Source organism: Gossypium raimondii, chromosome 10 (genome assembly GCF_025698545.1).
Source record: "Gossypium raimondii isolate GPD5lz chromosome 10, ASM2569854v1, whole genome shotgun sequence".
In the NCBI taxonomy this organism is placed as follows: Eukaryota; Viridiplantae; Streptophyta; class Magnoliopsida; order Malvales; family Malvaceae; genus Gossypium; species Gossypium raimondii.
This window is the reverse complement of record NC_068574.1, coordinates 9,797,459-9,822,636: the sequence shown is the minus strand read 5'-3', so window position 1 is coordinate 9,822,636 and position 25,178 is coordinate 9,797,459. Positions and strand designations below refer to the sequence as shown.

Sequence of the window (25,178 nt, the reverse complement as noted above, 5' to 3'; positions counted from 1 at the left end):
TTAGTTTTATTGGTAGAAGTGGTATAAATTATTCGCTATGATCTTATATTGGCAGGGTATGAAATAAATAAAGATCGTTTTCATGAGATGTTGGCAATTTTACGTTCAATTAACGCAGAAGGGGCGGACTACCTTTGTAACATACGTTTCGAACAGTGGTCACAATCATACGACGACGGCCTACGATATGGCCATATGACGTCGAACCTGGCTGAATGCATAAATTCTGTTCTTAAAAGAACGCGCCATCTATCGATAACATCGGTTGTGCGGGAGACATATTTTCGTTTGGCGGCGCTATTTCCAAAGTGAGCAGCAGGTTATGCAGGCCAGATGCAGGGAGTCCATGTATAGTGCAGTAAGGTAGTTCAAGAAATAAACAAGGCCAAGGCGAGGGCAAACATCATGCACACAGTGTGTCACGATCGAGACAATTTATGGTTTCGCGTGACAGAGTTTGACAGACCACACCAAGGTGTTGTTGGCGGGAAATATCGTGTACACTTACGGAATAGGACTTGTGACTGTGGGAAGTTTGATGCACTTCGATATCCATGCGCTCATGTTATTGCAGCTTGTCAGAAACTTCGTCTGGATCCGATGAGTTATATGGACAAAGTGTACAAATTAGAAAACATGCACAACGTTTGGAGACACGTTTTCCCACTGGTCCCAGATGAACGTAAGTGGCCACCCGTATCTCTTGCTCCTTTTAAGCTGTTACCGGATAGAGATTTACGTCGCAAACCAAATGGTCGACATTGCTCGACTAGAATACGTAACAATATGGATATTCGAGAAGCAGCCAGCCAAACGAAGTTGTACGGATGGTGTAGGAATCCAGGCCATACAAGTTGATCATGCACTAATCGTAATAGTTGAATGTATTTGTAAAAAAATTAACTTTGTACAATTATTCATTGATAAATTGTATTAACTCAAATTATATAAAATTACTAATGATTAGTAAATTTATCAAATTATATAAAATTATTAATGGTTAGTGAAATTATCAAATATTATAAAATTATTAATGGTTAGTGAAATTATGAAATTATATAAAATTATTAATGGTTAGTGAAATTATGAAATTATATAAAATTATTAATGGTTAGTAAAATTATCAAATTATATAAAATTATTAATGGTTAGTGAAATTATCAAATTATATAAAATTATTAATGGTTAGTTAAATTATCAATTGACTTAGGGTTAGGGTTAGAGTTTTTAATTAAGTTTGGTTAGGGTTAGGGTTTTTAATTAAATTAGGTTAGGGTTTAGGGTTTTTAATTAAATTAGGTTAGGGTTAGGGTGTTTAATTAAATTAGGTTAGGGTTAGGGTTTTTAATTAAGTTTGGTTAGGGTTAGGGTTTTAAATTAAGTTTGGTTAGGGTTAGGGTTTTTAATTAAATTAGGTTAGGGTTAGGGTTTTTAATTAAGTTTGGTTAAGGTTAGGGTTTTTAATTGAGTTAGGTTAGTGTTAGGATTTTTAATTAAGTTAGGTTAGGGTTAGGGTTTTTAATTAAGTTAGGTTAGGGTTAGGGTTTTTAATTGAGTTTGGTTAGGGTTAGGGTTTTTAATTAAGTTTGGTTAGGGTTAGGGTTTTTAATTAAATTATGTTAGGGTTAGGGTTTTTAGTTAAGTTAGGTTAGGGTTAGGGTTTTTAATTGAGTTTGGTTAGGGTTAGTGTTTTAATAAAGTTTGGTTAGGGTTAGGGTTAAGAATAAACTTCTATTTTATTACATCAAATAATATCAAAATAACTCAAAAAATTTCTATTTTTTTAAATAAAAATAATATCAAAATATTCAAAATATTTGTACAAATAAATTTAAATACGACAATCAATGTCTATGCCCGGGGGATTCAGTGCCATATGGCGGCCGTCGACGGTTACGAGCTGGATTCCTCCTTTCTCTAGCTTCCAGCGGCGGTTGTTGTTCCTCCGGTGGGGCTTCTGGTTCTTCCAGTTCGGCATCTGGTTGTCAGACTTGGGACGATGATCCACTTTCAAAGAATAGTGTATGTGGAGGTGTTTGCATCAGGAACGGCGACGGTGTTTGAAACCCATACGTTAGTGGGGATTGGTAAAAAGGAGAGCTCCCCGACGGCCCCCCTTGCGATCCCTCGTGCGCCGCTGGCCTATGCATCGGCGATCCGCTCGGCATAACAGGAAATGGAGCTGAAATGGACATTTGGCTCCAACCTGCTATAGGACTCGAAAAAGGATACATATAAGGGTAAGGGTACATATAAGGGTTAGGAAACGCACCTGGCATCATCTGAAAAGGCTGTTGTGTGGGTATCATCGGTTGATTTGCTGCGTCGGGTGACTGACTCGGTGCTCTTGTTGGGCCTGGTCATTACATGGCCGTTGATGATGCGCCAGGTGAACATCTGGGCCTCGTTGAGGGGCTGCCTTCGTCATCTTGTCGTCTTGGATTTAGAGGCTCGCGCCTTTCCCTTTCAACACGTATTTGTCGCTGCCTCTGCTCTGGCGTCAGTAAATACGGCTTGCCATGGATCCTAAACCATGGCATGTATTCTGGAACGCACGCTAACTCCGGAACGATGATTGCTTCCCAAGTAGGTATATATTCCTGCCGATCTCCCCACATATCTATGTACCCAGACCAGTATCTCGGCCAATTCGTATTCAATTGCCGAAGGTCGATTTTGTGTTGCTCGTCAAACTCCTCATGATCCATGGAAATTGGTTGTCTACATCCAAACTGTCGTAGCACTCTGTCTGACTGGTGCGGCTCCACGGTTGCGTAGTTGATCAACACGACTTTCACGTGCCAAGCGTTCGGATTTTGTAAGAACTCTTCCGGAATTACTGCCCGAATTGGCGGATCCTCGTATGGTGTCCATTCTAACTATATGAACATGATAGAAATATTGGTTATATACATAATAATACTAAATACTAAATACTAAATACTAATCGACTAGCGAATGTATACAAATATCTATTTGCAATAATACTTACTTCTGCTTCCGACCGTTGGTCCAATAGAAGCTGTATATCTTTAAGAGTGGACGGTAATCGAGCATAACATGCCGGATGGTTCCACCTAATTACATAAATTTTTAGCATACTTTTATTTTTAAAAATCTACATAATAATTGTAAAATGTAATATAAAATTTACCTCGTTATGAGTGGGAATGTATATGGGTGGTTCAGTCGAGGACATAGAAATAGAAAGCGAAACCGTGCCCATAACTGTAGTAGTGACAGGCAACCTTCGATTTTGGCTCTCTTCGGTCGCATCGCCCCGCACATCTCTCGATATAATGTAGCCAAGACGGCAGACCCCCAACTTAATTCACCGACTGCTCTAAAATCAACGAGTTTCAGCAGCTATCTTAGATGTACGTGGCTCTGTGACGTGTCGGGCATCAGATAACCTCTAATTATTTGAAGAATGTCTGCCCGAGTATATCGGATTATTTCAATTTCAGTTGAATCTTCATTCGGTTCAGGGAATGTGTCACGTAACCAGCCCATCTCGACCTTACCTCCCTCCATTTTATCCGGAATTGTGCCCAAAAGCTTGTAGCACACCGCCTCCCAATTGCTAGATTGGGCAGACCCGGTGACTGGGTGCCCGTCCACCGGCAATCCCAATTGCAGATGGACATCTTCTAGAGTGATAGTGCACTCTCCACATGGAAGATGGAATGTGTGCGTCTCAGGTCTCCACCTCTCGATGAACGCACTGATCAGTTTTGGGTAAAACTTGCATCCCCGGCCTACCGTCGCCACGTGCCAGAAACCCGCTTCCCGCAGGTAGTTCTCTACCAACGGTGATGGAGGAGCAAGCATATTCCGGATATTACATTCCAATACCTGATCTACCTCATTTTATAACAAATAACAAATTAATAATTATCTAAAAATGCATAAATAAAAAATTCTTAAATAATATTTAAAAATTAAATTTAACACTTACCATTTTCATTTGTTCCACCGATATGTGATGCTTATCAAGACGAGTCAATGATGCGCCATTGATGAAATCGTACAAATTTTACGATTTATAAAAATATAAAAAAATTTAAAATTATTTTAAAATGGAAATTGAAAGGAAATTGAAATCAAATATGGATTTGAGAGAATTTTGGAAGGAAATTAAGAGAATTTTGGAAGGAAATTGAGAGGAAATTGAAATTAAATATGGATTTAAGAGAATTTTAGAAGGAAATTGAGAGAATTTTGGAAAGAAATTGAGAGAAATTGAGAGGAAATATGAGAGAGGATTTGTTTGTGAAAAAATAAAAAAGGTTGGGGGGTATTTATAGTTTTTTTTGTTACCGTTGGGAGGGCAACGGTCAAATTTTTGACCGTTGGACTGTTTCACTGCGGAGGAAAATCGCGTCACGTAAGTGCGAGATGCTTACGTGGAAGGAAATCGCGTCCTTGAGGAAGCGATTTCCTTCCACGTAAGCATCTCGCGCTTACGTGGAAGCTATTTCCTGACGCATACCCTGACATCGCGCTGACGTGGACGCGGTATAGACCATTCCGGTAAATAATGAAATAGAGGGCCCATTTCGGTAATTTTTTACAAAAATAGACTTTTATTGGTAAATTGCCCGACAGTTGGCATTAGATACAGGGATTTTTTTTTTAATAGATAGTATGGACTAGTATGATTTTCTAACCCACTGAGTTAATTTTTTTTATGCTAAATTTTAAATATTACAATATGCTTGAAGTTTCTATACATTCCTTATATTTGGAATTTTATAAGGAATTTTAGTCCTCATATTTTTATTTTAAAGAATTTTATCCTTCTATTTTTTAAATTTAAAATTAAGTTTCAATTATTAACATCACTAAATTTTTTGTTAAATTAATTGATGTGACATTCTTTTTTTAAGAAAAACTTAGTATCATGTGATAAAAATAACATTGTAATGAACTTGAATCTAAAAAATTAACAGTGTTATATCTAAATGTTGAAATATCAAGTTTTGCAAATATATATATATATAAAGATTAAATTTAAAATTTGAAATTAAAATTGGACAGTTTTATATAATTAAAAATAAAATAAAAGAATGAATTGAAATTTAACAATTACAGCAATAACGTCAAAGAAAAATAAAAGGGCATAGAAGCTTAAAAATTAAAATACAAGGAAGGCCATTATGCAAAAATCCATTTTATATATAATACTAATCCAGGTGTCTAAATGTAAGGTCTAGAGGCATAGACCAATAGGTGGAATTAGACGTCTCATTGTAGGCAGATATGCTAATTTGACTCTTCATTTTTTCCCTAAAGCATTAGTGTCCAGTACTGGTATTTCGCACATACTCAGATATCTAAAAAAAAATCCTCATAATACATAAAAATGTTTTTAAAACATTTAAACACAAACTGTATTCAACGCATTTCAATATCTAACACTTATTAAACTCCAATCCAATCTCCAATGAATATACTAGTTCCTAATACATACACCTTAACAGTTCATATCAAAAGATAAAATGGTGTTCATTTTATTGAATTTCAAAACTTATTATGTGAGACCAATCTATCATACAATGCGTAATAATTTGGTAAATTAAAAACATATATGCTTTGATCTTGGCTGTAAGAATGATGTCAACATTTCTCCTGATTTTCCAAAACACAGTTTCGCATATGGGATATAACTGTACCTGGCTCCGCCGCTCCGAATATTGAACTCCCTGCAACAATGCAATTTGCTCCTGCTGAAGCAGCCATCTCAATTGTTGATGGCCCTAACCCACCATCCACCTGCAAATTAAACCCACCATTTCTTCAGCAGACAGCTATGGCCGTGTATGTTGCTCTGACACTTCATTTTTCTTGCAATATCTGATATTTGTATCGGCACATTCTGAACATTCGTATGAGGATGACTTTCAAGTATATGAAAAAGCTGCTTCTTTTTTTTAAAAAAAAAAACAACATACCCATATCTGATACTCATACTCGAGTCCAAATAACGTGGGACATGGTAGTAATGCATGAAAAATATGATCCCAAGGATACGGTCTCTCATAAGGAATCATAGCAAGTTTAAGTGATGAAAAGGGTACAGAATCTCTTCAATTTTGTTTCAAGTACCTTGTACCCAATACATACTCAAACATGGGTACAAAGATATGATCCTCAAAGGAGTTTCCAACTACAAGGAAACCTTTAAAAAAATTGAACATATCATACCCATGTCCAACACTTAATCATAGTCATAGTAACATGTATAGAATTTTGAAAAGTAAGAAGTTTATTTACCTCTATATCAAGTGATGGGTACTTCTTCCTTAGAACACGAACCTCCAAAAGAAAGTAAGAGAAATGTCATTCACATAAAAGATAGAAACTCTGAAATAAAATTGAAAGTAAGAAATGAAGTGGCACCTTATCCATCATTTGAGGCATGAACTTTTGACCACCAAATCCAGGTTCTACAGTCATTACAAGAACCATTTCCACCGGATTTTCACTGTCAACCTATTAAAAAATCACCCACACAAGAGATAAAAAAAAAAGATCTGTTAGGATCGACCCGATTAAGCAACAAGTAACAAAAAATAGCGGAATAAATTGAGAAATTGAACACACAAATTTAACGTTGAAAACCCCCTCCAAAAAGGATAAAAAACCACTGGCAAAGACAATTTTACTATAATGAAAAAAGAACGAAGAGTACAAAAGATGAGAGATAAAAACTAAACCCCAGAAACCCGAAAACCCGAAAACAAAGAACCCTCAAAATGTAAACACAAAATTCTCTAAATATATTATGAGTTCTAATCTCTAATGGGTGTATTTTTTAATGTTGTAAAAGAACCTATTTATAGGCTAAATTAGTAAGTCAAATAAACTATGCTAATAAATGCTAAATATATTATACTAATAAATACTAAATGTTCTAGAAAAAAATATATTTTGTTTAACTTGACTTGCAAGCAATCTCTTAGAATTTGGGTCAGACAACTCTAACAAGATCAAATAAAAATTTTAAAAAATGCTATGTGATAGACATGGATGAATTAGCTACAGCCTTATTCAAGTCCAAGAACAAGCAGATTTGAAACCTCAAAAATTAGAGAAGGAAGGAAATCCATACCAGAGGATAAACCTCCTCAATCAGTGTTCCAGGCTTTAATGCCACACCGGGCCTCATGGCTTTTGACTTAATTTTTTGGATAAGTTCTTGCCAGTTTTCTGCAAAAGGTAACGCGGTATCTTTGCTTAAGGAAACAAGGAATAGAAAACTACATTGAGAATCGTTGAGGATCTACTACAATACATATGCAGAAACTTTGGCTATGGCATCTTTTTTGGAACAAAACCATGAGGCTTTCAGACCGAAGCAGACAATACCTTGCAGGTTGGGTGCGTATCTCCACAAAAAGATGTCAGTGAGTAAAACAAAAACCATAAAGACAATCAAAACCCACCTTTGGATACTTCAACATGAAAAGTAAAACCGGAAGCACCGGCTTTACCCAAAGGTTCAACATAATCAATAGGATTAGTGACCATAAGGTGGCAATCAAGAAATGCCCTGTAAGAGAAGAAGAATACTTGATCTATTTAGAATTGTAAACTTGTAGCTAATATTGAAAAGCCAGAATAATGCAAGTGCACAAAGAATGTTACTTTGTGTGCTTTCTTAAACTCTCAATGACTGGAGCGCCAATGGTTAAGTTGGGGACAAAATGCCTATATACAAAATTTAACAATGAACATGTAAGCATATCTACAAGTACCCAATAATGTAAACATGAAGGACTAAGTAAATAATACGTAATGCAGATCAAAAGCTCTAGTGTTAACCAGAACATAAGAAATCATCATTAAAAAACTATAGCAAGATATCAAACAAAGCTTAAGAACCTGAATAACTTGCACCCTGCATAAACCAATCCAATTTCAAAAGTTCATTTAACAGTAAGATTAGTCATTAAAAGCACAGAAGATTGTATTCAATTTAAACAGTTAAGTAAGGTCCTTTACATTCCATCAACAAAACCTTCCAAAATCCCAAAGTTTCTGAAAGTAACTTTTCAAGCTATAAAGCAAAGATCATTGAGTCTTTCAATTTCCTAACACATAATCATATCCTCACCCAAAGTAGACAACTCTTAAACGTTTTTTTCAAACCATAGATCATGATTTTATGGATGACAGAAACATAAGGCTTAAGTATAAGTTAATAATCTTCACTAAAAAGATTAGCAAATATAAAATAGCTGAAAAAAAACCAAACGTATAAAAATAACAAAAACAGGAAGTAGAGAAGAAATAGAAAGATAAAGATGCAAAATCCTAGAGAAGAGAAGTCCACGAAAGCAATGAAACATACCCATCCTGCAGAAAGAAGCCCAGAAAGCAGAAAAAGTTAGAATGTTGAAAATCATTTCGTTTCTCTTGAGAATCCAGAAAAGAAGCAAAGTTAGAAACAAATTTTACCATGATATCCATGTGAAGCCAATCAGCACCGAAATCAAGCATGCGCTTTGCCTCTGATGCTAAGTTAGCGAAGTCCGATGAAAGCATGGATGGAGCAATTTTCGGCGTTACACCCATCTTTGGGGTTCGGGTGTTCCGGGGTTTGCAGTTGGTTTTTTTGAGCTGGCGGATGGTTCAAACCAAAGGAAGATTACAGTTGGATTCAATGGAATTCTGAGTTGAGCTTAGGATACACGCTGCACATTAGTCAAAGTCGTTGACGTTTTTATAGCTGGTTAAGATCATTTGTAAGAATCTCTTGAATTTTATTTCTTTTGGCATTTATTACAAGAGGTGGATTGGTACTCTATAACTTAATTATCCTTATATTATAAATTTTTTTTCTAAAGTAATACTAAATTTTGACAGAAAAAGTATAATTCTATAACACTAATTACCCCCGCTACTTTGGGCATTTTACTAAAAAAAGCTCATTTTTTTCATTAATTACAGAAATGGGCCAACTACTTAATTATTTACAGGATTGGTCCATTTTTCCCAAAATCGCTGCCACGTCAGCACGATGTCAGGATATCGCTGCCATGTTAGCGCGATGTGCTGACTCAGCAGGAAATCGCGTCCTAGAGGAAGCAATTTCCTACTGAGTCAGCATATCGAGCTACTGTGGCAGCGATGTCGGCCAACACGTTAGGTTTTTTCGGCTTTTAGGGCCTAGGGTTCAGGCTTTTTAGGGTTTTTAGGTCAGGGAAGAAATAATTTTTTTTGACCTTTCTGAGCAAATAGTATAAAATCGCTTCTAGCAAGATGCTACTTGAGAAGAAATTTTGAAATCGTGCCCTCGTGGACGTGCTCTTACTACAGTAGGTTATGGATGAAATAATTTTTTTTAACGTTTCTGAGCAAATAGTATAAATTTGCTTCTAGCAGGATGCTATTTGAGAAGAATTTGTGAAAATCACGCCCTTGGGGACGCACTTTTGCTACAGTAGCCTGTTTGGGCTGAGGTTATAAATTAGGCAGAAAATGTTCTCAGAATGCATAAGTCAGAGCAGAAACAATTTAGAGAGGCTAAGAAAGTTAGAGTTTCAAATATGAGTGAACGTATTAATGTTGTTATTTACTATGATGGTGAGGTTTGCCACACTGAGAATGGTGTTGTTTTTTTGTCGAAAAATACGGTGCGACTAGTTTTTAACCAGAACATAGATTTGACAGAACTTCGTAAAAGAATTAGGTGCAAAATTTTCGGAACGACGCTAATGAAAGTTCTGTCTATCACGTATCGATTTTGTTATTCTGTTGATCCAGTGACATATGACTCGTTCAACATAAAATGTACTCGTAGCTTGGAGGCAATGGTGCAGACTCATTTTGCTAGTGGAGCAGCTTATATTGAGTTATATGTACAATTTACATCGCCAACTGATGTACTTGCGACCAGTGTTCGAGATGTATACATGACCCCTGGCCGACACTCGGTTAGTGGGTTACAAAATATGGAACAACCCATGTTCGGTAGCGGTGTCGAATGCACATCCCCCGCAAGACACTCTGTCGGTGGATGGGACATGTACGTTGGTGGCTCGACGTCTGATGCTAGAAATACGTACTGGGGAACGACATCAAGTTCTAATGGGTGGCAATCTACACCCAATTGGGGACGTTATCAAATGCCCCGAAGAAGGGATGACATACTCCCTACGACGTCAACCGGTGAGGGGACCTCGTATGCTGCAGATGATTGTGGGTTAGAAGATGACTCCGATGCGGATCCACCTCGAGAGCCCGGGCCGGATGGTGCAGAAGTTGGCTTATTTTCTGAATCGGAGCCTATTCCAACAGAACCTGAAGATGCTGAAAGGAGTTCAGACGAAGAAGAAAATCCACGATTCAGAGCATACTCACCTCCGGCCCACATGCATAATGTCGATCTCTCTGCAGATGATGCGTTAGAGTTTCCAGATCTACCACACCGGTTGCGTGATCGTACAAGTTCGGGGGTAGATTCTGCTGAATTTGAAGTTGGTAATCAGTTTACCAACAAGGATAGTTTTATTGGTGCTTTGAAACAACATAACATCAAAAACGGCGTTAACTACTACGTCGTTAAATCCAAACCTGATAAGTTTGAGGCGAAGTGTGCAGTGCAAGACGGCACATGTTCATAGAAAATCTACGCCTCGTTAAGGAAAAGGACAGGGTTGTGAGAGATAAAAAAAAGTACAAAGGTCCACATACATGTGCTGCAGGTACAGTATTGACGGTATATGAATAATACTTTTATTATGTAATGTTGCATTATTTAATGTACTCCGTTAATAGGTGTTTCACAAGATCATCCCAAGATGGATTCAGCTATGTTAGCTAGCTTGATATCGCCTACCAGTAAGAGCAGATCCGGACTTGATCTTGGTGTTAATTGCCAGTATCCGTAGCCAAATGGGGTACACTCCCTCTTACCGCAAGGCTTGGATAGCTAAGCAAAAGGCGTTGGAGAAGATGCATAGTGGGTGGGACGCCTCGTATAATGAAATATGGCAGTGGTGTTAGGTGCTAGAGAGATACGTCTCAGGTGCCATCATAGACCTTGAAACGGAAGATGCGTACTACAACGGCCGATTGTTACGTGGATGTAAAGTGTTCAAACGCCTTTTTTGGACCTTTAAGCAATGCCGAGACGCATTTCCGTACTGCAAGCCTTTGGTACAAATTGACGGTACATTTATATTCGGTAGGTATACTCATCGGCTATTGCTTACAGTGGCACAGGATGGCGGTGGGAGAATTCTTCCAATTGCATTTGCAATAACACCGGGGGAGTCGTCTGATGACTAGGATTTCTTTCTCTCTAGGTTAAGGAGGCATGTGTGCCCCCAACCTGATATCTGTGTTATTTCAGATCGGGGCGCCGGTATACTAGCTGCATTTGATCGACAGGGAAGCCGGTATACTAGCTGCACTTAATTAGGTTAGGGTTTTCAACTTAAATAGGTTAGGGTTTTTAATTTAATTAGGTTAGGGTTTTTAACTTAATTAGGTTAGGGTTTTCAATTTAATTAGGTTAGGGTTTTCAATTTTTATCACATCAAATAAACTTCTATTTTATTACATCATATAAACTTCTATTTTATTACATCAAATAATATCAAAATAACTCAAAAAATTTAAATTTTTATTACATCAATAAAACTTCTATTTTATTACATCAAATAATATCAAAATAACTCAAAAAATTTAAATTTTATTACATCAATAAAACTTCTATTTTATTACATCAAATAATATCAAAATAACTCAAAAAATTCAATTTTATTACATCAATAAAACTTCTATTTTATTACATCAAATAATATCAAAACAACTCAAAGAAATTCCAATTTTATTACATCAATAAAACTTCTATTTTATTACATCAAATAATATCAAAATAACTCAAAAAAATTTCAATTTTTATTACATCAATAAAACTTCTATTTTATTACATCAAATAATATCAAAATAACTCAAAAAATTTTAAAACTTTTTTACATCAATAAAACTTCTATTTTATTACATCAAACAAACTCAAAATATTCAAAATATTTATACAAATAATTTTAAATACGACAATCAATGTCTATGCCCGGGGGATTCAGTGCCACATGGCGGCCGTCGACGGTTACACGCTGGATTCCTCATTTCTCTAGCTTCCGGCGGCGGTTGTTGTTCCTCCGGCGGGGATTCTGGTTCTTCCGGTACGGCATCTGGTTGTCGGACTTGGGACGATGATCCACCTTCGAAGAATAGTGTATGTGGAGGTGTTTGCATCACGAAGGGCGAGGGTGTTTGAAACCCATACATTGTTAGGGATTGGTAAAAAGGAGAGCTCCCCGACGGCCTCTCTTGCGATCCCTCGTGCCCCGCTGGCCTATACATCGGTGGCCCACTTGGCGTAACAGAAAATGGAGCTGAACCGGGCATTTGGCTCCAACCTGCCATAGGACTCAGAAAAGGATACATATAAGGGATAGGAAACGCACCTGGCATCGTCTGAAAAGGCGGTTGAGTGGGTATCATCGGTTGAATTACCGTGTTGGGTGAATGTCTCGGTGCTCTCGTTGGGTCCGGTGATTGCATGGCCGCTGATGATGAGCCGGGTGAATGTCTGGGCCTCGTTGAGGGGCTACCTTGTTCGTCTTGTCGTCTTGGATTTAGAGGCCCGCGTCTTTCCCTTCCGACACGTATTTGCCGCTGCCTCTCCTCTGGCGTCAGTAAATACGGCTTGCCATGGATCCTAAACCATGGCATGTATTCTGGAACGCACGCTAACTCCAGAACGATGATTGGTTCCCGAGTAGGTTGATATTCATACCGATTTTCCCACATTTCTATGTACCCGGACCAGTACAAAGGCCATTTCGTACCTAATAGCCGAAGGTCGATTTTGTGGTGATCGTCAAACTCCTTAGGGTCCATGGGAATCGGTTGTCTACATCCAAACTGTCGTAGCACTCTGTCTGCCTGGTGCGGCTCCACGGTTGCGAAGTTGATCAGCACGACTTTGACCTGGCAAGCGTTTGAATTTTGTAAGAACTCTTCCGGAATTACTGCCCGAATTGCCGGATCCTCATATGGTGTCCATTGAAACTATATGAACATGATAGAAATATTAGTTATATACATAATACTAAATACTAAATACTAAATACAAAATATTTATTTGCAATAATACTTACTTGTGCTTCCGACCGTTGGTCCAATAGAAGCCGTATATCTTCAAGTTCGGTAGGTAATCGAGCATGACTTGCCGGATGGTTCCACCTAATAAAATAAATTTTTAGCATACTTTTATTTTTAAAAATATACATAATAATTGTAAAATCTAATATAAAATTTACCTCGTTATGAGTGGGAATGTATATGGGTGGTCCATTCGAGGACGTAGAAATGGAAAGCGAAACCGTGCCCATGACTGCAATAGTGAAAGGTAACCTCCGATTTTCGCTCTCCTCGGTCGCGTCGCCCCGCACATCTCCCGATACAACGTTGCCAAGACGGCAGACCCCCAACTAAATTCATCGGCTTCTTTAAAATCTACGATTTTCAGGAGCCATCTTAGATGTACGCGGCTCCGTGACGTGTCGGGCATCAGATAACCTCCAATTATTTGAAGAATGTATGCCCGAGCATATCGGATTCTTTCAATTTCGGTTGAATCTTCATCCGAATCAGGGAATGTGTCACGTAACCAGCCCATCTCGATCTTACCCCCATCCATTTTATCCGGAATAGCGCCCAAAAGCTCGTAGCACACCGCCTCCCAATTACTAGATTGAGCAGTCCCGGTGACTGGCTTCCCGTCGACCGACAATCCCAATTGCAGACTCACATCTTCTAGAGTGATAGTGCACTCTCCACATGGAAGATGGAATGTGTGCGTCTCGGGTCTCCACCTCTCGATCAACGACCGATTAGTTTCGGTACAACTTGCATCCCGACCACGCCGCCACGTGCAAAAACCCGCTTCCGCAGTAGTTCTCTACCAACGGTGATGGAGGATCAGCATGTTAGGATATTGCATTCCAATATCCGATCTACGACTTTTATAACAAATAATAAATTAATAATTATCTAAAAAGTATAAATAAAAATTCTTAAATAATATTTAAAAATTAAATTTAACACTTACCATTTCCATTTGTTCCACCGATATGTGATACCTATCAAGACGAGTCAATGATTCGCCATTGATGAAATCGTAGAAATTTTTACGATTTATAAAAATATAAAAAAAATTTAAAACTATTTTAAAAAAGGAAATTGAGAGCAAATTGAAATTAAATATAGCTTTGAGAGATTTTTGGAATGAAATTAAAAGGAAATTGAAATTAAATATGAATTTATGAGAATTTTGGAAGGAAATTGAGAGGAAATTGAGAGGAAATATGAGAGAGGATTTGTTTGTGAAAAAATAAAAAGGGATGAGGGATATTTATAGTTTTTTTTTGACCGTTGGGGAGGGCAACGGTTAAATATTTGAACGTTGGGCACTGTTCACGCGCGGGCCGACATCGCTACCACGTCAGCGCGATATGCTAACTCAACAGGAAATCGCTTCCTCTAGGATGCGATTTCCGTTAGTCAAGACATCATACCGACGTGACAACGATGTCCCGACGTACTACGACATCGCTACCGACGTGATGAAATGATTTCGAAAAAATAGACCAATCCGGTAAATAATTATGTAGTTAGCCCATTTCAATAATTAATGAAAAAAATAAGCTTTTTTTGGTAAAATGCCCCGCTACTTTTGTTAATAAAATCTTTTAGCCAATTACATGGGACAAGTGATACTTTTTATTTAAAATAAAAAAATGTTAGATTAAATTAAAAATAAAAAAGTAATGACTGATAATGGAAATAATAATAATAATAATAATAATACAAACACGATACACAATGCATATTGGAGACGAAGGATGAGGAGTTTGTTCCCCCAAACACAAAGTTGACAGCAGCAATGCAAAAACTTCCTTCCGCAGGATAAGAATTTTATGACGTTGGTTAAACTTTCATTTTCCCTGGAAAGTTGTCAATGATGGTTGCATATAAGAGATCAAAGCTACAGTCAAAGCGGACAAAATCCAATGCCACTGTTCCTCAACCCTGTTTCTTCTTTTTCTTTCCTGTTTTCTTTTTCTTGAGGCTCCTTTTGAACACAGCTAATACCTCAATGCTGCAATAAACACCCCCACAATCACTCGAAAGGAGATCAAAAAGTTTACTTCTTTTATATGTGTGTGCGCGTGCGTGTGCATTTGAGGTTGCCAAGGTTTGAATGTTTGATTCCTCATCACTCAAACTGAGAGTGTATTGGTAGAGTTAAAAAGAGGGGAAGGATAGAAAGAGGGGGAATTCTACCATGAGTTCCTCTAAGAAAAAGCTTTGGTATTACCAATATTTTTAAGGATTTATCAATATTGGCGGAGTTCATGGTAGAATTTCCCAAGAAAGAGGAAAGTGAAAAAATGAAAAGAATTATGACAAACGACAAATTTATCATTTATGCTTAATGCATAAAAGGAAATCATTTCAATTTAGAATGATTAGAGTGAAAATGGAGGAGATATAAGTGTGCATATAACAAGACTATGCATTTAAAAAAAAATCATTTTCTTTCCTATCATTTTTCAATTCTACCAGAAAGAAAATTATATTTTCCATCTTTCCAGTCCACTTTTCTCCTCCAGGTTTTTTTCTTTCCAATTTTCTTTTTAGTTTCCACCCTACCAAGCAAAGCCTAGTGTCCAACACTCTACATGCATAAATGTAGGCTTATTTGGCAATGAAACATAAGTTTGAAGGAGCAATACCTCTGAGTGCCTGGAAAGAAATTAAAACCATGGGCTTTTTCCAACTGCCAAGACTTACTATTCAACAAGGACTTGCAATCCTGTTATATAATCCAACAATAACTAGTTTGTGAAAACTCAAACAAGTTAAAAACCAGTACATAATTTCCAACTACAAGTACCTCTTTGAAGCTTTCCCATCCACAGCTTATATAAATGAGAGTTTCTGGAAGTGATTGAGGATCTTCTGAAATTGTTTCTCTTCCAACTTGAACTGAAGCTTCTTTCGCACGTTCTCTTTCGCGTAAAACCCATGGTCTCTTTTCTTCTTTTATATTTGAAGATGAACTGGTGTTCAGATAAAGGAGTTAATGAATAAAGAAATGTATTTAAGTGCTGCAAATTCCAAATAACAATTGAAAAGTGTTCAAGATAGAACTGTCATCATATCCTCTACAGATGGCTAGAAATATACAGAATCATCCTACCCTTTCAAAGATGGTTTAACTTTATGTGAAGATATGGTCCGTAATGCATCAATCAAAGTTGTATCTAATCCCTTCCGAGGAGGATCAATGACAATCACATCTGATCCCACAAGCCAAGAAAGAGGATCCTGCAAATTCAGTGAATTATTCATACAGTTAGTTTGGAATTATTCAACAGTCACATTGCATACCAAACTTCCAAGGAAGCTCAAGGCATATAAACATCATTATCTGGATAACAAATCATTTGTGAATCCTAAATGACATGGAAGACCATAAAGTTGCAAGAGCTTGATACTGACAATGGAAGTGTCAGCATTGTGCCAGCTAATGCTGCCCTCAATAGACTTTGGTAAGCGGTCAACTGTCTTCTCAAATGATGGCTTAGATTCTTTGTTAATCTCAATGCATTTTACAGACCTGGAAAAAAAAGAAATAAAATCAGAATAAAAGCTTAGTCTCGTTGAATGCAAGAATCAGAGAGAAATCTGAAGGGTTAGGGACATTCCATTCTTGCCTGCATTTTTTAGTGGCAGCTAATGATAATCCAATGACACCAGCTCCTGCATACAAATCAGCCACAGATGCTCCAAAAGGCACATATTTGTGTAACTTCCGAAGCAAATTATCAAAAGCCTGAAAAAGAAGCAATAAGAAAATATGCACTAAGCACTTCAAACAAATAATACACAATAAAGCTACACATGTCCTGCAGATATTTAAGTTGTATCATGTCTAAAGCTCCAGGCAGGGAAAAAAAAATTGGAAAAGGGATCTATACTACACATGTCCTGCATCATGCAGTAACACAAAAAATGGACCAAGATCAATGTTACTCGAACTTGAGTGTGAGTGTCAGGTACGGGTATATGCCCAAAACAGGCATAACCAATTTTTTAAAAGTTTTTATTAATTAATTGGAGGGTCATATTTTCATTTCCATGTCCAAATATGTGTTGAACACAGATGTCAGGCACTAGCACTTGAAGAAAACCAAAACGTTGGAACAATATAGGCCAAGATAACGCACAAACAGCTATGACAAGAAAAATCCACTGAAGGATATAAATAGCATTTAGAAACAGGCACCTCCAAACCCTGACTCTACGTACTCTCAGTTCCTGTGTAAATAATATTTAGTGATGTTTGCCTTTGCTTTGCATTGTTCATTTCTCTCTCATGGAAAATATACGTGATGGCATGTAAAAATTCCCAGTCCAATGAGACCTGCTAAATTTACAGCTTCACTTACCCGTGTGTTTGCTTGGCCGAAACTGGAGGGATCCAAGGATATATCAATCCCCCCAACATGCTCCCAGAAATCCCTTTCCCCCAAAAGATGTCTCCATCTATTCCCAAAAATTATCTGCAACATCAGTTGAGCATTCTAAGTTTCAAATGTCCAAAGAATTCAAAGAAGGGGAAAAGAAAAAAGAAAAAAAAAAGCTAACTCACATTGTTAGTAGATGTCTGAAAATTAGCCCACACAGAATGGATCAAATGGAGTTTACTCCTTGACCCACCATTTCTCCACAAAAACTGAACATCATTAAACAGAAGTAAGCATCAAACAGGACTTTGACATCAAGCAATAGAAGCGTATAAAAGTTAGGAAGTTGAACTCACATTAGCCAAGGCATTTAATTTGTCCGAATTTGAGGACTTCTCATTTCTTGAATTCCAAACTAAAGCAACCTGTACTCTACCTGGAATCATAATTTATTCAACTGTCACTCTTATTTGCCTTAAATCATTAGGAAAACAGAATTTTCCAGAAGAAAAAAGCCATACAAATTGCTTAAAACTACCATTTCTATATCTTTCGACAGCTGGAAGTGCAGTATTGTGTGTTGTAACAGCCATCTGCACACATTGAACGTTCATCAAAATAAATCCAAAAATACAGATTCCAATAATACTCTATTTAATTTTCTTGTTAATTAATATTTAATATCATCTGAATAAATCACCTGAACGTATCGCAAATCCCCTGTCCCTTGATCCTCATCATATGGTTCAATATTTAATTCTCTAACACCTAACATGGATAAGGGATTTAAGTAAATTTATTCAAATTTAAACCTTCAAAAGAAAGAAGAAAAAGAAATCAACCTTTTCTTAGTAGCTCAACAGCAGCATTAATGTTGGGGTGATGAGCTGAAATTGCAAGATTAACATTAAAGAAATTCAGATTAAGAACTTAAAAAGAAACAGTGATTTAGACACAAAAATGTATTCAAAAATACTAATTAAATTTTCCGATTTTTAAGACCTTTGCATTGAGGAATATCCACAACGTTATGAGTACCCTCCTGATAGAGTCCAATCAGAGGGTTCTCCGATGATCCACGAACGGCTAACTTTGCTCGACACCTCCATCCCCACTGGAAAGCAAAGCAGAGAATCAAAGCCCATGCCCAAAACTATTAAGAATTTCAAGGGAAAAAGAAAAAAGAGGAAATTTGTAATTGGGAACTAAATAATATGAAATTGCAGGGAAAATACCAATCTACAGCTATCGAAAGTAAAATCTGACACTCCAAGACCCTTGAAGAAATTAGATGCTTCGTCTACGATGACCGGACGGTGTAGATTGAACTCGTGCGTGCATCCAGAGCACCTGAAAATTACATTTTCCTTTCTTAAGAAAATGAAAATTTATTGCAACTAAAAAGTTGAGTAGAGAAGTAAAAGTTTCTTCGTTCTTTTCGAACGCGAGAAAGGTGCATACGATTCAAAGTGAGGACACTGTAAGGCGCAAGTTAGCGAGGGGACAGCAGTTGCGGAAGTAGCTGGCGGGAGTAAGGAGGGAGGAGGTGGAGGAGAAGCGACGGTTGGCGCTGTGGCGGGGGATACGCGGCAGGTGATGATTGGATAAGTGGGACGTATTGGGAGGGTGTAGAGTGACATCTCTGTCGCGCGCGGTGGCCGTGTGGAGAATTTTTCGGGGCTCCTTGGCGGGAATGGATAATGTATATCAACATTAAGAAGGATAAATATCTCAATGGTACAACACGGTCGGACCATCTATCCTAAACCCGAGCTGAAGCCCATATTTCCTTTTTATATTTTGGACCGGCTTAAGCTTGAGCTTTTGAATAAGAAAGCTTAAATTTATGCATTGGCCCAAGTTTATACTGTTTTTGATAGGTTAAATGGAGTGTTATTGAATAATTAATCAAATAAATTAATTCACATTTGTAGTGTATGGAGGGAGTTGAGTTGAATTATAACTTGAAAGAACTTTGAATTTTTTATTATTTAAATTTGAAATAAAGTCAGATTTAAATCAGCTATGTTTGCTCATTCTATTATTAAAATAATAATAAAAAATCATCATATTTAATTATTTTATTTGGAAAGTGCATGGGTCATTATCGCCATACCCATATGTAAAGAATTAGAGCAACCTAACATAGCAGCATCAAGTGGGTTTGAAGTTCCAACCGTGCCGAAAAGCGAAAAGCGAAAAGCAAAGTTCAAGAAAATCACAGCAACACCTTTGATTATCATTATGCCATGCCCCATCAAATTTAACGAGAGTCATAGAACAATCAGCAGGAATTGTCTTACATCAATTTGCATTTAATCAGGTGTATATGTACTTTAGGATATTACCGTGTCAAGCAACTGGTCCATTTGATACTGGTTCTAGTTGCAACTTTCCAACTATAGTTGATCAATCATCGGTACCAAAATATCAATCTCCAAACTCACCCATACCTGGTATGACACGGAACTCCCCGTTTAGTGCAACGTCAATTTTCGAAGTGACAACTTTCAAGGATGGGAACTGTTTGCAAACACAATGGATTCCTTCAGGTGCCTGAATAAAAGAAAATGAGGGATGAGTATATAGGAGGAGAGGAAACAAGAAAAGGTGGAAGGAAGGGTAGCAAGATAGTTGATGCATAAGCAGCCAACAATATGGAAAAAGCTCACAGAGATGAGGTTCAGGAATATAATGTGCGATTCTGGAACTCCTTTCTGTACGAGTAGTTCAATGGCGTGGTTGGCAGAGTTCCCTACAAGAAAGTCATCAAGGCAGGTTCTCATCGGAAGGCACATTAATAATCGAAGAATACAAAATAACATGTATTTTCAGGGATCATAACAAGAGTTGACAACAGATGTGTTCCTGGATTCTTAAATTTGATAGCCAGAAGAATTTCTAATTGATTATTTCTCTGTAGACTTCCTATGTTGTTCCAACTTTTCATTTTCTTCTAACCCAGCTCAGACACTTTTTCAGTCACAAGTATGGTGATATAACCGTCCAGAGACCCTCCAAATTCAAGGAAAAACCCAATAGAAAATTAAACATAACCGTGTTGGATACATACCGGTATCCGATACTTACAACCAAGTCCAACTAACATAGTGTGCAAAAGCTTCAGGATAGCTTTATTTCACTTAATCTACTTTTGCATTAGTATAGTGACAGCAAGTACAATAAATGGGGAAGAACTATGTTGCAGAGACTTCATTTTGGAAGATGAACAAGCTTACCTCCTTAGGAAGCTTTTCAATATAAGCTAAAATATCCGAGAAAAACAATTAACAGTTAAGATTATAAGTAATACCTAACAGCATAAAGATTCCAAAAATGTTACTAACATGTTTTCCATTATCTCCATCACGGTGAATCAGAATTTTTCCAATTTTTATTCCTTTGCAGCATGCACGTAAGGCGTTTTCCATGCTTTCACCACTGTAACAAATAAATAAGAGAAAACCTGGTTAGTCAATACAAAAGAGGATAGCATAGAAAATTGCAACCAACCTAATTAAAACGAAATTCTAGAATCAATGCAGTATTTATGATGTACCAAATATCCAGAACAAGACAATAGAAAGAAATTCATCTTAACTTTCATCATATAGAACAAAAGATCACTCAACGCCCCATATTTTGATTAAACAAGGTCTGCTGTCAAATAACAAAAAAAGTGACCAAATCAACACCTGGTCAAAAGCTAACCTTCGAACAATGGAAACACCGCACAACTTTTTGCAAAGTCAACCCCAGTGTATACGGATGCTGAAAAGAAATAGCAGCAAATTACAAATGTAAGCAGAAAATTAATTACTTTCATGATAAGACATCTTAAGAACAACCCAAAGAAGAAAAAACCGACATAATTGTTTAACCAAACATACCTGTAGGTGTTATTACTTGCTTCTCAGTGAATGGAAAATGCCCAAGACCATGCTCCACCACCTAAATCGAATGCAAAAAAATTCCAGTTACATTTTCAGAACATTTAACAGAAACAAAGCACGTTTCATACACAATATACAAAGCAGAAGGTACCAGACGAATAAGCCGATCTGAATAAAAGACAAAGTCATGCTTAGAGATCTCCCGGTCTCTAATCAGAGTATGCATTCCTCTAATCTGCACCATAAATATTACTTATGATTTCATTAAAAAAATTTAAAAAAAAAAAAAAAATAATAATAATAATTAAAGACCATATAAAGACCAGACATAAAAGCAACAAATAATTACAGGTTAACAGAAAATAGTTGGGAATAACTTAAAGCATACAAGTGGCATCATAAGTCTAACGGGAAAAAACTATATGTACTTCAACAAGTTGTGATTGAAATAAGTTAGAGATAAAACACCAGATAACCTGAAATGTTGACTGAATTACATATGCATTGGGATATATTTTGCAGAATCATGCTGACCAAGCTTAGTGCGGAGATGTTGCACAATCAAATCAATGGCAACATGATTTTCACCTCCTCGGGGGATGATGACATTAGCATACTTCTTTGATGGCAGAACAAAACCATCAAATGCAGGCTTGACAAACTTTGCATACTGCAAAAATAATCATCCACAATGTAATTATCAAAATGTTGGAAGAATTAATGCAAGGACTAAGGAGGCACATTAACCAAAAGTTCACATAAGTATTTTAATGGAATAGAATGTTAAGAGAATAAGTACATATTCTGTTTCAAATCTACAAACAACACTGTTTATGTTTCCAGATTTTTATTTCAGGGCTTCAATACAACCGACACACCATTCCAAACACGAAAAATTAAAAGATGCAGAATGTATTCCAGGTTTTCAAGTATGAAATTACAAAGAGAATTTTGGTATGAACCAGCTTACTTGTTCAAGAACAGAGCTTACATCCCTACCCCTCTCAACCATGTCTCGTCTTATTCTACGAGCAAGCCTCACATCAGCATCTACAAGTAATAAATTGCCAAATAAAATAGAGAACCATTAGAGACCATAAGAGTAAGAAAGAAATACATGGTCAGAGGAAAAACAACAGATGCACCATTGTAAATATAAGTTCAAGCCACAAAACAAATGCATGCAAATTCATTCAACTAAGTGAAGCAATGGAATTCTAAGGGTAATTTATCAATGAAAACCCCTGCGGATCTAAGAACCCAAATTTAAGATTCTTCGAATAGTTGATAGGCTTCTGGAAATAACCACTGATAAAATTTAATCTTCTACTAGTTGGAGGGCCTCAAGCTATTACAGTTCAGAACAGTTAGTAGTTAGCAATTAAATTCATATTTTAATTGTAGCTTTGTTTTATACATGAGTTTCTAGATCAGCTAGGACTTCAATCACCTTTCTCTTGATAGACATTAGATTTCTATTTTGTTTGTACCGATCTTATGTTTCCTGTTATTAAAACTTATTTTGGTTTGAGTGGTTGGCAACAGCTATAAGTTGTTTAACCTTTATAGCTATGCATGATGTTAAGTAAAGAAAGGATCTAGCACCTTAAATAAATTATTAAGTATAAACATCTCTAAAACAATCATCAGAGGATACAAAGATGGTAAGGAACTAGATAAAAGAGGTCAAACCTGTGTCAACAAAGATCTTCATATTCATAAGGTTCCTAACACACTGGTCATGGAAAACAAGAATTCCTTCCAAAATTATGTCATCAGAAGCATTCACCTGGCAATGGTTAAACAAAGAACAAACCCATATAAGCTTGCCAATTTATTGCATTATCATCAATGGATTTAGATATTTTACAAAGCCATAGAGAACTCAATAATTAAAAGGACAAAGAAAAGGAAAATTCAAGTGTAAGCATTAGTGCATTACTTAAAATTTGAAACAGACATGGCCAAAACAACTATTACAAGTTCTCAACTGAATACTCGTAGATTTTTCAATCATCATCATGCAAATTTCAACAACAAACTAACTAACTACCTGTCAAAAACTATCTGAAGATCGTTGATGACGTTTAAAATCATAGATTGGGACCTGAACAGATTGACCATCTTTGAGCTTCTCAATACAACCCAGAAGCTGCTCGGTATCAAAAGCATCTATAAAAACCAAAAAAACCAATGCATGATCAAAACAATAGCATCCAATATAAAAGGAGACAACAAAATTCAGCAAACAATATTAATATACTGGGATTATCAAAATTATACTCGTGCACGCGTTTTAACTCTTCAGTAGTTAAACCACGGTAAAATGAATCCTTCATCCATAAAGAATAGAAATGTGAGCAAAAAGTTTGGTAAATTTCAGTTATAAGATGAACAAATTAACTTGAATTTGAACCTGATTGGCAAGAACAACACGGTGATCGTGAAGCTGTTGGATAATCATATCGCAGACTGTCGTCTTACCAGAAGCGGTACCTCCTGAAACCCCTGTACAATTACAATATAAAAAATAAAAAGCTTCCTGTAATTTAATTTTAAGTAATCATATTTTCAGGGCAAAAACGGCGAAAACAGCTAATTACAGCAAAAAGAAAAAACAATTCAAAGAGAAATGTTCTATTTCTTTGTTTGTGTAGAAGAGGAGAGAAGTGAGGAATACCCATGACGAAGGGCTGACGAGGACCATTGGCATCAGACAATGCGGTGGAGGTGGCGGTGGCGGTTGGGCTACGGAGGCCTGAGAAATGAGGCCTCGATGCCTTCTCCAGAACGTAATCTATGGAGGTCTTCTCTTTTGGCATCGTTAAAATGGGGGGAAAATTCGAACCTGAAAATATCGAAAAATAATAAAAAAGAAAACTAGAAATTCCAACTCAACAGTTGAATCAGACATACGAAGTAAAGAGAGACTGTGCCAATGCTGCCTTCTCTATCTATCTCTCTCACTCAAAAAGCTTAAAACCCAAACTAAAGTATTACGGCACGTTTGGTTCGCTCTGATGGGATGGAGGTGTAATGGAATAGATACGTAATAGAATAGAAGCGTAATAAGTAATTTAATTATTTGGGGAATAGAGGCGTAATGATATTCTTGTGTTTGGTTGAATGTAATAGAGGTGTAATAGCATAAGTAAAAAAATTAAAATGACTAGAATAACTTTAACAAAATTTTTTTAGGTAGATGATTATTGTTATTGTTATTAAACTTTAATAAGATTATTAATATAAATAATAAATAATTTGATTATATTTAATAAAATTATTATTAAATATAATTTAATAAAATATATAATTTAATAAAATTCTTAATATTAAATATTCTTATATGAATTTATTAAAATCATAATATATAATACTATAAAATATAATTTAAACTAATTATTATTAAATATAATTTAATAAAAATATATAATTTAATCTAAAGTTTGAATGTGTATTTACCTAGCAAAAATCAACGAACTCTCGTGTAACTATAACCTAATAATATATTATGTACAATTAATATTTCGTGAATAATTAATAGCATAAAGATAAATATAGTAATGAGATTAAAATGCTAATAATTTATAGTATACAATTAAAATATTATAAATAAAATAATAGTAAATGATATATAAGATAAATTAACATATAAATAATTCATATATTTAGAAGGAATAAAGATAAATTTAGTGTTTATATTTTTGTAAATTCATATGTATTTATATAT

The 25,178-nt window shown here is 36.2% G+C and overlaps 4 protein-coding genes and 1 pseudogene across 5 annotated transcripts; all 5 read right to left on the bottom strand.

Annotated features, from left to right (window-relative positions):
- Window positions 1-1,825: 1,825 nt before the first annotated feature.
- Window positions 1,826-3,946, bottom strand: LOC128033751 (serine/threonine-protein phosphatase 7 long form homolog). Its single transcript, XM_052621795.1, has 3 exons — window positions 3,155-3,946; window positions 2,993-3,077; window positions 1,826-2,879 (listed from the first exon to the last, which is right to left on the bottom strand). The coding sequence occupies exons 1-3, from the start codon at window positions 3,286-3,288 to the stop codon at window positions 2,364-2,366; spliced, it is 735 nt and encodes a 244-aa protein (XP_052477755.1). The 5' UTR covers window positions 3,289-3,946; the 3' UTR covers window positions 1,826-2,363.
- A 1,543-nt stretch (window positions 3,947-5,489) lies between these two features.
- LOC105778098 (ribulose-phosphate 3-epimerase, cytoplasmic isoform) lies at window positions 5,490-8,776 on the bottom strand. 2 transcript variants are annotated; one of them, XM_012601688.2, is made up of 8 exons: window positions 8,464-8,772; window positions 8,357-8,361; window positions 7,651-7,713; window positions 7,449-7,555; window positions 7,115-7,212; window positions 6,403-6,495; window positions 6,277-6,318; window positions 5,490-5,775 (listed from the first exon to the last, which is right to left on the bottom strand). In XM_012601688.2, exons 1-8 carry the CDS (start codon window positions 8,578-8,580, stop codon window positions 5,620-5,622), a joined length of 681 nt encoding a protein of 226 aa, XP_012457142.1. In that variant the 5' UTR covers window positions 8,581-8,772; the 3' UTR covers window positions 5,490-5,619. The 2 variants fall into 2 exon arrangements, with proteins under 2 accessions (XP_012457142.1, XP_052477756.1); XM_052621796.1 differs by having other exon boundaries at window positions 5,632-5,878; window positions 7,651-8,361; window positions 8,464-8,776.
- A 3,133-nt stretch (window positions 8,777-11,909) lies between these two features.
- Window positions 11,910-13,902, bottom strand: LOC128033750 (serine/threonine-protein phosphatase 7 long form homolog). The gene is made up of 3 exons (XM_052621794.1): window positions 13,341-13,902; window positions 13,179-13,263; window positions 11,910-13,089 (listed from the first exon to the last, which is right to left on the bottom strand). Exons 1-3 carry the CDS (start codon window positions 13,718-13,720, stop codon window positions 12,073-12,075), a joined length of 1,482 nt encoding a protein of 493 aa, XP_052477754.1. The 5' UTR covers window positions 13,721-13,902; the 3' UTR covers window positions 11,910-12,072.
- An 882-nt stretch (window positions 13,903-14,784) lies between these two features.
- Window positions 14,785-19,273, bottom strand: LOC105776992 (uncharacterized). The gene is made up of 15 exons (XM_012600000.2): window positions 19,017-19,273; window positions 18,791-18,905; window positions 18,558-18,669; window positions 18,398-18,442; window positions 18,256-18,323; window positions 18,094-18,148; window positions 17,912-17,991; window positions 17,741-17,824; window positions 17,538-17,651; window positions 16,803-16,921; window positions 16,588-16,705; window positions 16,286-16,413; window positions 15,980-16,145; window positions 15,819-15,898; window positions 14,785-15,181 (listed from the first exon to the last, which is right to left on the bottom strand). Exons 1-15 carry the CDS (start codon window positions 19,193-19,195, stop codon window positions 15,106-15,108), a joined length of 1,539 nt encoding a protein of 512 aa, XP_012455454.2. The 5' UTR covers window positions 19,196-19,273; the 3' UTR covers window positions 14,785-15,105.
- Window positions 19,274-19,763: 490 nt separating this feature from the next.
- On the bottom strand, window positions 19,764-24,440 carry LOC105776993 (uridine/cytidine kinase UKL1, chloroplastic-like; annotated as a pseudogene).
- Between the last annotated feature and the right edge of the window lie 738 nt (window positions 24,441-25,178).

What these genes read in the sequence shown, in the direction of transcription:
- LOC128033751 (XM_052621795.1), bottom strand. Translation starts at nt 3,288, where the DNA reads ATGTGCGGGGCGATGCGACCGAAGAGAGCCAAAATCGAAGGTTGCCTG. An exon ending in ACATTCCCACTCATAACGAG is followed by an intron (nt 3,078 to 3,154) that starts GTAAATTTTATA and finishes TTATGTAATTAG; the next exon opens with GTGGAACCATCCGGCATGTT. An exon ending in ACCAACGGTCGGAAGCAGAA is followed by an intron (nt 2,880 to 2,992) that starts GTAAGTATTATT and finishes ATGTTCATATAG; the next exon opens with TTAGAATGGACACCATACGA.
- LOC105778098 (XM_012601688.2), bottom strand. Translation starts at nt 8,580, where the DNA reads ATGGGTGTAACGCCGAAAATTGCTCCATCCATGCTTTCATCGGACTTC. An exon ending in AGTTTAAGAAAGCACACAAA is followed by an intron (nt 7,556 to 7,650) that starts GTAACATTCTTT and finishes CTTCTCTTACAG; the next exon opens with GGCATTTCTTGATTGCCACC. An exon ending in TCATGTTGAAGTATCCAAAG is followed by an intron (nt 7,213 to 7,448) that starts GTGGGTTTTGAT and finishes TACCTTTTGCAG; the next exon opens with AAAACTGGCAAGAACTTATC.
- LOC128033750 (XM_052621794.1), bottom strand. Translation starts at nt 13,720, where the DNA reads ATGGATGGGGGTAAGATCGAGATGGGCTGGTTACGTGACACATTCCCT. An exon ending in ACATTCCCACTCATAACGAG is followed by an intron (nt 13,264 to 13,340) that starts GTAAATTTTATA and finishes TTATTTTATTAG; the next exon opens with GTGGAACCATCCGGCAAGTC. An exon ending in ACCAACGGTCGGAAGCACAA is followed by an intron (nt 13,090 to 13,178) that starts GTAAGTATTATT and finishes ATGTTCATATAG; the next exon opens with TTTCAATGGACACCATATGA.
- LOC105776992 (XM_012600000.2), bottom strand. Translation starts at nt 19,195, where the DNA reads ATGTCACTCTACACCCTCCCAATACGTCCCACTTATCCAATCATCACC. An exon ending in TGTTGAGCTACTAAGAAAAG is followed by an intron (nt 18,324 to 18,397) that starts GTTGATTTCTTT and finishes TATCCATGTTAG; the next exon opens with GTGTTAGAGAATTAAATATT. An exon ending in GATGGGAAAGCTTCAAAGAG is followed by an intron (nt 15,899 to 15,979) that starts GTACTTGTAGTT and finishes ATTATATAACAG; the next exon opens with GATTGCAAGTCCTTGTTGAA.